The sequence below is a fragment of the Sminthopsis crassicaudata genome, chromosome 3 (assembly GCF_048593235.1).
Source record: "Sminthopsis crassicaudata isolate SCR6 chromosome 3, ASM4859323v1, whole genome shotgun sequence".
Taxonomy (NCBI): Eukaryota; Metazoa; Chordata; class Mammalia; order Dasyuromorphia; family Dasyuridae; genus Sminthopsis; species Sminthopsis crassicaudata.
Genome location: NC_133619.1, coordinates 455,739,055 through 455,753,145, shown reverse-complemented (window position 1 = coordinate 455,753,145; position 14,091 = coordinate 455,739,055). Strand labels below are relative to the sequence as shown.

The window sequence follows — 14,091 nt, the reverse complement described above, 5'->3', positions numbered from 1 at the left end:
CTTCTCCCATATCAACTTGTTTACTAGTCATCTAAAGGATATAGCAGTTTCCACAAAAATATATATATTTATTGAGAAACAATAAAATAAAATTTCTTACTTAAAATGAAAATATTAAAATTGGAAGAGATTTTATGCTTACCCTTTGAAGAAAAAGAATTTTGGATTGGAAGTTGGTTGAGCATGACTAAATTTTTAGTTTTCCTGCTTAACTAACTAACCATGTAAATTTGGACAAGCAACTTAAACTCTGGTTTTCAGTCCTCTTGGTTATAAAATGAAGAGGACTGGATTTTTAGGCTTGCTAAGGCCTCTTACAGATCTGGCACTATATCACTATATGTATTTTTTGTATTTACACTCATGACTTTTAAGCAAAGGAAGATGACTATTGTCTTCAAATGTATGAAAAGACAAGTGGTGGACAAAAAGTGTGTGTGTGCGTGTGTGTGTGTGTGTGCATATAGGTGACATGCATGTATCAATGAAGAAAAGGACAAACTGAAATAAGTAGAAATTTTAGAAGAAATTTATAATGTTGATATTAAAGGGAACATTCTCTCTTTTAAAAATGAGCTGATGCAAAGCATTATTCATTTGAGCCTGTGGAGTCTTTCTCTAGAAATATTTAAGGAAAGATAATACAGTTATCTCCTAGGATGTTTTAAGAGTACTAGTGCCCAGAGGTAGGGGATGGACCCAATCAGATCATAGGGATTTTTCCAATATTTTGATATGCTCAAAATGTCAATCATGACAAGGAGTTTTGAGCTATTTGGATGCTCCACAGAGATGTAATAAGTATAGACTATAGTACACAAGAAAAACTAAATTTAGATTTAGATTTTTGAAAGTTTCCCTTCCTAAGAGGGGAAAAAACCTGCCTAAGCCAGTGGCTATGCAAACGGGGAACTATTTTGTTTTTTTATTGGTTTGTTTTTTTAAACAAATGAGAGAACTGAGGTAAAAAAGAGTTTAAATGACTTGCTTGGGGTCCCATGTATAGTAAATGTCTGAGGCGAGATTTGAACTCAGGAGGAAGTTTTCTTATTTCTGGGCTTGGCACTCTATCCAGTATAACTCCTAGATGCCCTAACAAATATTCACAGTTTTGATGCCCAAAGCCAAAAAGACATTACAATGCAGTGGATTTGGAATTTGAGGGCTTTGAATTCAAATGCAGCTCTTCTGCTTATGTAATCTTGGGCAACTCATTTAATGGTTTCCTTTAAAAAAAAAAAATTGCATTAGGTGACATCTGAAGTTCCTTTTAATCCTAAAAATGTTAAAAAAAAAATCTTTGAAATATTTGGAATGTAAAACTTTATAAAAAAAACAAATGTTTAAAAATTGTTTTAACATGTAATTGGAGGAGAGATAATTTTTAAAAATTTATGAAATAAGATTTTGCTGACCTTGATACTGCAATATTGTCAACCAAGAGACAAATCTTTACTTTGAGGTTCTAGTGGTCAAAAAACCCTCTCCTTCAACAGATTCTCAGATGCCTGGGAGAACTAGGAGGACACAGAACTTCAATTTAGAACTTCAATTCTAAAGAAATGGTCTCCAGCATGTTACTATACTCTAAGGCAAGGGATAAAGAGAGCAAAGAAGTAGAATTCTAAGATAACTAGAGCTATGCCTTCATGATACCTTCCCTTTCAATACTGTTGGTGAACTACCTTTTTCATTGACTCATAAAGACCTTGGTCATCTCTTAATTGTAATACAAAGTCAGGTCATCATAATAATTTGTCCTTATGCTATCTCTTTTTCTCCTTCTTTCTTTCCTCCTTTCCTTCCTTTCTTTTCTTCCTTCTTCCCCCTGCTTCCCTCCCTAACTCTCTACTTGCTCCTCTTTAACTTTAAGCTTCATAGTCTGCACTGAAGCTTATCTAAACTTTTTTCTCTCTTTCTACACATGGCACTTTGCTCTGTAAAGAGTAGACTTAATAAATATTACTTGAAATGAACCATTGCCTAACTCAGCCATCATGGCTTTTAAAGTTCACAAACAATGGAATATTGCTGGATTTCTTGGGTAATAATTCAAAAGTTGAGAAGTAGGTCACAAACTTTAAATATTCTTCATTTATTTAATTGAATGTGAAGAAATGAAAAGAAAGTAGACAGTTTAAATAACGCTACTCACCTAGGATAATTGTTTACAATTTAAAGAAAGGTAGCTTTAGTGTCCCTAAAACAAAACTATGGCTTTCACAATAATTACTGCTAATTTTATTACCTTAAACTGATTTTGTTAAAATCCAATCAAAAGGCATTATTCCTTGAATTTACAACACAGTATTTCAAAGAGGGAATTTAAGTATAAACAAAAGTTTTGAATTCAGATACATTTTGACTACATATTTATTTCATTGTCATAAAAAAACAAGAGACCAAGAATAATACAGAATTGGTCCCATTAGATTCAGAAAAGTATCTTATACATTCTTTATTCACAGAAAGGAAAAGTTTTCAGGTATATTTTTCATTAGTGAGTAGTTAAAACCATCAAAATTATTAGTAAGCTCAAATGTTTACTATTAATAGGATCTTAGTAGTAGTGTGTATCCCCTAAATTGGAGGATAGAAACTGGTTGTCTGACATCTAAGTCATCAGCAATCTCTGTTAATCAGAATTCTTCCCCAGGCCTTCAGGAGAATGATAATGATGTTGATAATAATACTAAGAACCAAACACCCCTGAGTCATCAAAGGAAGAGTATACTACAATAATAATTGGTTTATACTTTTATTGGTTTTAAGTATTGCCAGGTGGGTTACAAAAGTATTATTCACATTGTATAATTATGATAATTGAGCCAAAAAGTCTAAATGATTTGGACAATGTCATACAGTTACTGAAGAAAGTCTTAGCCAGTAGTATTCCATACACCAAAACTTGTTCAACCATATTAAAATTTTGATTAAGCTGATGCATAATAAATTCTACTCTAGCCCTTCAGTTAATTCTGCATGTATCTTCCATTTTTAAAATTTTTTATAAACAACATGTTAATGCTGATTTTTAATCCATTCTGCTGTTTCCATTTTGAATGAATGAAAACCCACATGAAAATTATAATTCCTATTTGTGAATTTCCTTCCATCTTGTTTTTATTCACTAGTTTCCTCCTCAGTTTCTCTTTTTCCCCTATATCTGTCACCTTATTTTCTCCCTATTCCATTCCTTGCTTTACTCAAACCTCTTCATTACTCTATGTTATGGAAATGCTTTTAAAAAAATTTTAAAAGAAAATTCAAGCTAGGCCTAAAATTTGGATAATGTGATTAACTTAAGCCAATACCTTTCTTCCTTCTCTGAAGTAATTTTATTATTGTGTGCCTTATTTTATGAGCAAATTATTTTCAAAAAGTATATTTCATAGTTCATTGTTTAGAAATATGAAGACATTTCCCCAAAGAAGTGATATTATAAATAATGAGTAAGTTCTTAAGAACAAAGTATAAAAACTTATTCAATTAATAACATGTCTAAATATATAATACTGTTTTCATGTAGCAAAAAAGAAAAATAAAATATATTTCTACAGGAAAACATATTCAAAGTTCCAATTTATGACAACAGGGAAACATTTCCTTCGCAGCAGGTAGAAAAAGCAGAGGATTTATTAGTTCCAAGGTTTTAGTGAAGCTCACCTGTTCTGAAGGAACATAAAAGTGAATTGAGAGTTTTGTGGGGAAAGATTAGGACCAAGGAACTAAGGGAGGAAAGGAGAAAACAGTAAGAAGTATGATAACACCTCTAGTTCAAAGCACAAGATCCTTCACCTCTTATCAATAGATATGTTCTATTTCAAATCAAGTTTCTCTGATGGAACATTATTCTCTGCGAAATGATGAGCAGGATATTCTCAGGGGGAAAAAAAAAACAAAAAAACACCTGAATACCTCATTCCTTGTATTTACTGTATCTGTGTAAGATTATAGCCACACTTTTGCATTTAAAACAAGTTAAGTTTAATGGGCTTTTAGCAGAAATGTTTATAGGATTCTCAGGGGAGAAAAAAGGACATTTAAGCAATAGTAGTAATAGATGCCTAAAAGATATGAACAAATATAGTGGGAGAATGTCCTAAAATCCTTCCTTTCCCTTCCCTTCTATGAAAGTAAAGCTAGTATTCATTTACAAGTGTCAAATCCACACACAAAACTTTATTGGATCAGGGGACTAAACGGTCAGGCTAATAATATCACTTCCTGGCCACCTGAGTACAAAACAATCACAAAGAATGCCAAGATGCTGGCTTGATGCTTTTCTGCAGACCATCACAGGTGACTGAGAAGCAATGAATCTCAGCTAAGCTAAAACACCTATGCATATCCCCTGTGAAATATTCTTCCTCTGCTATAGACAAGCAAATCTCCTTTCTTAATTGCTGAGTGACCTATAAGAATCTCTTTTCATTCCAAAACATTAAAGAGGCAATGAGGGGACAGTGGGCCAAAACAATATTTCCTTTCTTCCTAGAATCTGAAAATTTTAGAGTTGGAAAGGATTTTTGCTCTCCATCTAGTTCAATATCCTCATTTTCCAAGTAAGAATACCTAGAGAAATAATTTAATAAAAGACACAGCCAATTGTGACAGAACTGGGATTAAAAATTTAGGTTTCTTAATTCTATGAGTGAATAGAGAGGGGTGTGTGTGTGTGTGTGTGTGTGTGTGTGTGTGTGTGTGTGTGTGTGTGTAATTGTAAGCACAAAATGATATCCTCAGAGATTCAGGATGATCTTCTATATCCCATGGTAACCAAAATTCATTAACAATGTTTGAGTTGCCGATGTCAGCAATTTGGGTTTGGCTATACCTACATGTCAAAGCAAAGTGTCCTAGGACTGATTTGTGCAGTGAAACAAAATAGCCCTGTAATGAGGTGCTTAGTTTTCCTTCTGTTGTACGGCATGTAGATCAGGGATATATAACATGAAAAGCCAATACATTTCGGGTCAATCAACATGGGATTCTTGAATCCATGTATACTGTGAAGGTATAGCCTAACTCATTATCTAACACAAGTTGATGTAATAGCAAAGTGATTTTTCAAGTTTACACACCCAAAGATGCTTATCTCTATGACTCATATTCTCAGAGAGCATGAGAAGACATGCTCAGGAGTACACTAAGATCAAGACATGCCCTAGAGCTTATTCTGTTCTTAGCTGCTTTCATTATGTATGTGACAACAGGGAAAATATCCCTAAGGTTTTCTTATAGGGGGATAACACAGAGAGAATACTGTAGAACGAATAAATTTCTTTAAAGTAAGTAAGACTGTTTGTAAAGTCAAGAAAAGTATTTTTCTGTAGAGAAAGTTTGCCAGCTGACAACCCTAACCTTGGACTATAGACATATAGAATTAACAACTGCCTACAGAAAATAACCCAGTTCTTCAAATTTACATATGGGACATCTCAAAAGAGTCAGAGTACAGAGAGAAGGAAACAAAAGTTTAGGCAAAAAAAAAAAAAAAAAAAAAAAAAAAAAGGAAAAAGCTTTAACGCCGAGTGTTATAAAACATACTTTAAAGGCTGCCAGTGGATTGTATTGGACAGGTGATCTTTCTATGGCTCAGAGCTTTACCAAAGAAAGCCACTGCTTAATTTCCTCATTAATAATCAGTAAAAAAAAAAAAAAAAAAAAAAAAAAAACCTTTGCTTCTGGACTTTCAAAGGGGGAGGGGGAAAGTTCCAACCAGAATATTAGGTATGAAAAACAATGTTTAAAATAAATCTCTCACTAAAGCAAATTAGAAATTTTCCTGTCATTTTGCTGATTGATTTAATTATCTTTTGCATACTGGCTGATTTTTAAAAATATTTATCAACTATTGAGAGAATTATTAAGTTTGCATCTTTTTTTCTTTTTATAAGTCCATTAAGAGAAAAGCAAAATTTCCATTTTAGATGGAAATAGCAGTAGGGATCTGAAATATCAGCATTCCCAAGTGAGCTACTTTGATACAAATATTGATTGGAACACAAATATGGCAAGAGAGATGAGCAAGCCATGTTCCATCTCCTGTGATGTGAAAAGGGCTATTCGAAAATTAAAGTGGGGGTATAGGGAGGAGAGTGGAAATCATTAACAAAGCAGCCACCCTTGGAAAAGCATAAATGGTGTATGATTTTTGATAAGGATTAATTACATTTGTACTGAGAAAGCTCTAACTTACTACATATGGAAAAATAAGCTCAACAATTTTTTTAGTTAAATAACAACTCAAATTATTTTGCAACAGAAAGACTTTAATCAAAATAAAAACATGTGTGCAGCATCATGTTGCCAATTATATAAAATCAGATTTGAATCAAGTTCAATGAATAGAGTGATGAGGGAAAAAAGTGGTTAATGTTGAATATCCCATATATTGAACAACTGAGAACTAAACTTCTAACTAAATTAATTATCTGAGGGCAAGGTATATATAATGTTAAGAGGTACCACAGTGAAATGCATGGAGGAAAAACAAGACATATATATATATATATATATATATATATATATATATATATATATATATGTATATATGTATATATGTATATATGTATGTATGTATATATATATATATATATATTTTTTTTTTTTTTTTTAGGAAGGTAAAGATTTTTTTTAAAATGTCAAAACCTCTCCTCTAGTTTGCAAGGTAGTTACATTTAGTCTACACGGTCAGCAAAAGTATCTTGTTTTTATTTGCTTTAGTCAAAAGCTTGCTTGGAGAGCCATCAAGCCACAGGAAAATTGAATTTTAATATTATGGGAATTCAAATTCCATGCTTCTAAGACAATATTCTAAGACTCTAAGAGTTTCCTCCCAAATCATATTTCAATTTGTTGATCTTTAATATGAATTAGTATCAAGGAATTTCAATGCTATGGGTACTCTATTCTTGGAATTACAGGGACTTAGAGGTTGAATCTTGGCATTCCAACTTAGGCTAGTGACTCAAAACCTTTCATCTGTAAAATGGGCATATGAGAATACAGCCCTAGCTAATTTTCAAAACTGCTAGAAAGATCAAATGAGATGATTCATAAGAAAATATTTATAAATAGTAAAACTCTATAAAAGTCAAGAATTACTTGCTATTATAATATTATTATTAATTAAAAACTGAACCAATATGCTATTCTCACTCTCAAGGCATTTTAGGGTAATTTAAGGAGGAACTCATTTCAGTTAATCCAATTAACTATACCAGCATACTTCACTTGTTTTAAGTCTAAGAAAATACAACTTTGCCTGAAACACTGTGACAGAAGGAAGTTATTTTAATAATAGTTTTACAAGGTAGAAAGTCTTGAGCAGTTTTAAGCTATTAAGAATTTTTTTTTAGGACAAACTGTATCTGAAAGATATATTTCTAGCCATTCATAATTTTGACCAAGAAAGCTTAAACATTTCTATAATGGAATTGTTGGGCAGACTACTTGAACATGCTAATAGAGACATTGCAAAGACATCCTACATATCAAATCACAGATACCTTTAAATTTATGATAACCATGGAGGGAGTATAGTGAGTGGATCATGTTAACAAAATCATAGCATATATTCAGCATGTCATAGAGATAAAATACTAAAATGGGGGAAATCTCTGAGGTTTACTATTAGAATGAGGAGGAAGAGGAGAGGAAATAAGAAATAAGTGAGAATGGCTAGGAAGAAGACAAGTCTAATTTAATATATAATTAGAAACCACAGCTCTCAGATGACTTTGCTCCTCTTTCTTTAATTTGCAAAATATATACGTAATACACAGAATTCCATTTGGGAAACATATCACCTGTCTTTTCAGAGGAAATGATGTCTAGAAAGAAGAGGAAAGTAATTCATTAGAGGTGCAACCTGGGGTTATTAAGCCTAATCCTAGGTTCAAATTATTTAAGAGGCAAGGGAAATACAGTGGTCAAGACAGGGAATCTAACCATGTAGAAGATGAGAATGAAAATTCTCAAAACCCCAAGTTTTATTTTTTGTCATCTTTATGTTCCAAAAGAATCAGGTATGGCAATTTGTTGTCTTCTTTTTGTGAATAGGCTTGATATGGATTTGATACTGATAAAAGTTTATAGAACTATTTTTATAAGGTGTTATTATCTCTCTGTGATACTTAACTATTCAATTAAAGAAGAAGAAAAACACAAATGAGGCATCAGGAATGAGTTGTATTTGTCTTCAGAAGACTTGAGAGGGAAGAATCTGGCTCTAAGATAGGGGATTGGTTAAAGATTGGTCATGGTAACTTTATAAGAGAAAAGCAGAAAGAGACAGAGATGGACAGAGAATGAACTAATCATTTAAGTTCATCATCAGACTTTTTTTCTCCATTCCTTAACCTTCTCCACCAAATTGCATATGAGTATAAAGTATCTTGCACAGAGCAGACATTCAATAAATGCTAGTCAAACTGAATTCTCAAAATCTGTTCCAAATCAGTTAAATATTTTAATAGGAAAACTGGTAAGAGCAAGGCTATTTTCCACTAAGTTTTGTCTCTTTAACAGTCATACCTCTACTACCTTCCCTTTCCTTATTTTTATTTGAAAAAAGAACAATCTAAATTTATAAGGAAACAACACATGTACTAAAAAAATGCAGCAACTCTATCACAGTAGAACATAAGGAACATATGAAGTATGAGGTTTTTGAATATTTTTAATGCTAAATGAGCAGAGAGAACACATTTAGATTTTTGGTTTATAAAGGCATGTCATTTTAAAAACCACTTTCTCTTCAACATTGCTGATTGCTTTACTGGTCTAGAATTGATCGATCATTTTTTTTTCCTTTTTCCTTTTAGCTATCAAACCAAATAACTGCACAGAGTCAGAAATCTAACATTTCAACAGTTTGAGAACAGGGTATAAGATTAGTGGAGAATTTCTAGGCAATGACCAGTGGCAAGAGTAAGAAAAAAACCAACAAGAGATTTTTCAACTGATAGTCTATTTGCAATATATCTTCAAGTAAGTGAATTTATCTTTTATTTTACCCTGTTAGACTATAAGAAGTTCCTTCTCAGACCATAAGAGAAGGAAACTATGACTAATTTGATACTGCTTCTCAGGAAATAAGTTTCTTGTGGCAAGCAATTCATGAATGCTCATTGAAGGAAAAGTATAATTATCTAACCAAAAAATAAGAAGCTTACTCTTTATTTTTCTACTTTTCCAACAAATATAGTTAGAATTTGTATGAGTTAGGACAGATGACATTTAATATTTCTTTCAAACCTAAAATACAGTGAAGATGACTAGAAATTTTTTTCTAATTTACAACTTTCAGTCAATATGGGAAAGAGGTATGTTCTATTGCAAGCCTGCTATCCAAAACTCTAATCACTCAATAAATCCTTTATTAGCCTGCTGGAAATATAATTTTTTACAATCTTAAAAGGACTCTATCTCTTATGTCATGTCTCTTCTCTAATTTTTCTTTTTTATGCCAGAAACATGATTTCATCATAGATGTGTACTTCTATCAATGTAAATTAACACCTGCTCTGCAACTTCTAGTTGTAGAGACTTGCCTGGGCCACCAAGATGTCAAATGACTTAGCCAAGATCACTCAATCAGAATGTATCAGAGGTGGGACCATAAGTCAGGTCTTCTTGGCTCTAAAGCCATCTTTCTGTCCATTGCAATATGCTGATTGCTTGGGGAGAAAGGGAAAGAGTGGGAAGGAAGCTGATGGAGTAAAGCTCACTTTTTAATAAAAAGCTAGAGGGAAATTTACAGAGGCTATAACAATAAGCTAATATTAAAGACAGGGTGTAGAATGGAGTAAATGAAAAAAAAATGTGAGCTGACAGACCCCGGCAAAGAGAAAGAAGAAAGATGAAGTGCATGACTTAGGGAGATCCAGTTGTAATAAAATATTCTTATTATTGCCAATAACAATTCCTAAACAAAGTTTTTGGTAATGTTTGCTTAAAACAATAAGGGTCAGTTTCACTTTTAAGTCTCTTATACGATCTTTGTGTCACTACTAGCTCAATTTCAAAACTCTGAGGTACATGTCAAAAAAAAAAAAAAAAAAAAAAAAAAGGCAGGGGCAACTAGGTGGTAAAGTAGATAGAGCATCAGCTCTGAAATCAGGAAAACCTGAGTTCAAATCTGATCTCAGACACTTGATCCGTCCTAGCTGTGTGACTTTGGGCAAGTCATTTAACCCCAATCCCCCCCCCCAAAAAAAAAGATTGTAGCAATCTGTTGACATTCCGATGACACACTAAATGATAGAACCAAATAATATGTACTTCTTTGCAAAGGCAACTCATGAAATTCAGTTTTAAAATTCATAGGAACACCTGCAAAGAATTCTTTCAGCTTCCCTTTTAAAATTCTGCTTTCCTTCAGCTTATGCCTCTCCCCATTCTTTCTCAAATTTCTGCCAGTAATTCTATTGGGTACTCAGGAGCCAGTATTCTAACTCTGGGAGGAGATAATGACAGTAGCTACTCAAAGGCAGCAGACAAGGCAGCTTTTTTTTTTTTTTTTAAATGCTCACAACACTTAAAAATATCCTGAGTACAAGATAAATGAATAATGTTGTTGACAATAATAATGAGGAAACTATTTTTAAAAGAAAAATTAATTTTTATGAATGTCATATATTAAATCATAAACCCTCTAGAATATTAAAAATGATTTAATTTATGAATGTTTAATTTTCAAGCAACTTTTTAGGATGACAGTCACTATGCAAAGATACTTTACTCATGTAATTGTATTGTAGCATGACTAATTATCTGTCTTTGATAGATCAAGTGACTGCACCGGACATTATAATTCTATTCATGCAACTTAAAAATCTTCAGGAGGAGTAATTTATTTTTCTCATGTCCACTTCCCTTTCTCCAACTCCCAAAAAACAAAGATTGGTTTTTCACTTTTCTTTGTACTCCCAGTTTAGCACAATGCCTAACAAGCAGTGGGTGCTTAATAAATGCTTGTAGACTTTTTTTTTTTGAGGGGGAGGTTACCTTTTAAATTTTCATGCAGTTCTATTTTTGGTTTCTTAGGCTTTATGATATCCTATTTACCTGTAATTATGCTGTAAGAGGATAAGATGCTGTCAAAAAAGAGCCAAGAGCAGCCAAGATTTCTGTGGTCTGGAGGAAGAATTATGATAGAGGGTATTGAGGACTTGGCAAAGTTTCCTCACCTCATGTCTGGCACAGCACACAAGGAGAGACACCCAGGAGCCTGATTTTTTTTCAGAGGCATTTCCCTGAGGTATCATTATTACGATGGCCAGCAAGTTAAGGGTGTGAGCCTAAAGAGTAACACAGGAAAGTCATAGAAGGGTCTTCATATATACCTCCGTTTTTAAAATTGATTCCTTAGCTCTCAAAAAGATCACCAGACAAGTCATGACTAGTTAAGTGCTACTTTAAATTTTCTTGTCTGGAAATATGGTCCTAGTTGCAGAAGCAGCAAAATTCTTACATAATTAATAAAAAGTTCTTACATAATTATCATGAATTATTAACAAGAACAACAACAAAGCAGGATCTCATAGGATTCTGAATTTAAAGCTGAAAGGAAAATGAATCTTCAAGTCTATCTAGTCCAATCCTTTCACTATACAGATGAGTAAACTGAGGCTCAGGAAGATTAAAAAGACATAGGATCATACAGATAGTAAGTGACACAGGTGAAATTTGCACCTAGATTTCCTAATCTAGTATTAGTTTCAGGTTCTAACATGAAAAAAGCTATGGAAGCCCCAGAAAATTATTGGATTTAAGAGCTGTATAAAGAATATCTTATCTGGAAGTTTGCAATTTTGGTTGCAGAGAATTTGATTTTTAATGCTTTAAAAACTGTATTATCAATATCAATGATTTTCTTTGCAATCATTTATTTTATATACTTAAAAGCTTTGTTACAAGAAGACAAAAGAATTAAAGAGACCCTGATCTAAGATAAATCATTCATTTTACAGATTAAAAAATTGTGACCCAAAGAAGTTTAATGATCTGCTTTTAACTCAGACTTTTAAAATGAAAATCCAGTGCACTTTCTATCTATACCACATTCCATTGTAGTTGCAAACCAAAATGATTGAATGAGAATTTTTCTTCATCATGGAATACATGACAAAATGTTTTTTATAACTACACATAAAGATGATTTTTGCTTCTAATTTAAATATTTTAACATAAATACTTATTTCTGCTTGTTATACTTTTTAACCACTGTGATCAGATACTACTTTTTTATTTTGTACTGTCTTCATTCAATTCTTTATGTTTTGGGCTCTTTGCTTTACTTTTTTTTTTTTACTCTCTTGCTTAATAAGTTAATAAAACTCTGAAGAACTAATATATGTGTTTCTTCCTTGAAAAATATTAGTGAAAAATGTATTTGTTTACTATTTCTCCACAACTCTACATATGCCTATGTGGCTGGATGTACATGCACATTCATAAAGCTCAGCATGGGGACATATGGGTTTCCATTGCCTAAAGGATGAAAGGAAATAAACTAGACTAATAAAGCACAAGGGACACTAAAGAAAAGGTAATCTAATCAGGGCTACTAGTAGATGAAGTGTTTTACTCAGGCTACGATGGTATGCATTGGGAGTGCTTGATGGAGAATGAAAGAAAAATGAAGGAAGGGATAGAATGGGGGAGTGAAAAGCTCACTGGACTTAGAATTAAGGGACCTAGATTTCAATCCCAACCAGGTATGTGTAACTTTCAACAAACTGCTTAACCTCTCTGGGCTTGTTTCCTAATGTATAAAATGACTTAGTCCAGACGGACTTCTAGGTTACCTCCAGTTCCAAATCTATAATTCCTTTGAACCGCACATAAAATGAGTTTTTCTAGGTAAGGTGCTACTGCCAAAACTGAAAATACTAGATTATTTGCATTTTCTTCATTCCATTATTAAAAAAAAAAAAAAAAAAAAACCCAAAACTTTAAAGGAGTTGCTCCAAACAAAGAATTATTTTCCTTTCCTGAAGCATATTATGAAGCAAATTCCATTGTAATAAACCTTATTTATTATTTTGAAATACTGGACTATTAAATACTAGAAGCAGTTAGGTAGATAAAGGTGGGAGTCAAGACGACCTGAGTTCAAACACTTACTAGTTATATGATCCAAAGTCACTTAACATTGTTTGCCTCAGTTTCTTCATCAATAAAATGAACTAGAGAAGAAAATGGCAAATTACTCCAGAATCCTTGTTAAAAAATCTCAAATGGGGTCATGAAGAATTGGATATAACTAGAACTGAACAACAACAAAAGTATCAAATTCTAATTGAAACAAAAACTTGGATTAGTCTTTATCATGGTGTGCTTAACCTACCCAAATCCAACCTGCACAAACACCTTTCATTATGTAATTTCTATCTTTATCATGAGCTCCTCAATATTTTTAAAAATAAACACTTACGGTTGACAAAGTTTCACCAGGTCCTGGTCTGTGGTATTTGGAGGCAGTCCTCTGATATAAAGATTTGTTTTGCTTAGTTGATCCCACCCTGAGCTGCTACTGTTGCTACTGTTGTTATTACTGCTGGTGGTACTGGGACTGGGAGGAGCCATTGGATGGGCTGGGACGATAGACTGCTGGAAAATTAAGTAGAATGTTAGAATCTAGTAAATAAAAATTATATTACACAGAAAAGAAATTTGTAGCAATGATCACAGTGAAGGTACAAAACCCATCTAATTTCTATCTTCAAGAGTTTTGTTGCCTTTTATATACAATATACTTTAACTATAAAAAATCAGGATGGGATGATCTGAATATACACACTTTAACCAAAGAAGTACTGACTTCACAAAATTATTTACTGTAAGAAACCTCTAGTTTCCTTTATATTCAAGTAATTTTATATACAACTTTAATGTATATATTACATTTTCAGGAATTAACTATACTATGACATCTAATCAGATTTAATTTATTTGCATGGTGCTAAAACTTAAAAAAAAAAACAATTTAGAAATAAGATTTCCCTTTTAATTTTTCAAGTGATTACAATGAAAATTTTAAAAGTACATCTAAAAGCAAATTATTCAGGTATCATTTTG

At 32.5% G+C, this 14,091-nt stretch overlaps 1 protein-coding gene and 1 long non-coding RNA gene across 8 annotated transcripts in view; one reads left to right on the top strand and one right to left on the bottom strand.

The window, feature by feature from the left end:
- Window positions 1-14,091, bottom strand: part of RBMS1 (RNA binding motif single stranded interacting protein 1) — a 232,629-nt gene that overhangs the window by 104,316 nt on the left and 114,222 nt on the right. For 4 of the 7 annotated variants that reach the window (XM_074303311.1, XM_074303315.1, XM_074303313.1 and 1 more), the window contains exon 2: window positions 13,448-13,623. In XM_074303311.1, coding sequence (XP_074159412.1) covers window positions 13,448-13,623 — 176 coding nt within the window. Of the gene's footprint in view, window positions 1-13,447; window positions 13,651-14,091 lie in introns of all 7 variants that reach the window. The other 3 variants (XM_074303312.1, XM_074303308.1, XM_074303309.1) reach the window with 2 other exon arrangements.
- The window catches only part of LOC141562942 (uncharacterized), a 177,434-nt gene that overhangs the window by 98,632 nt on the left and 64,711 nt on the right, over window positions 1-14,091 (top strand). The window lies entirely within an intron of this gene.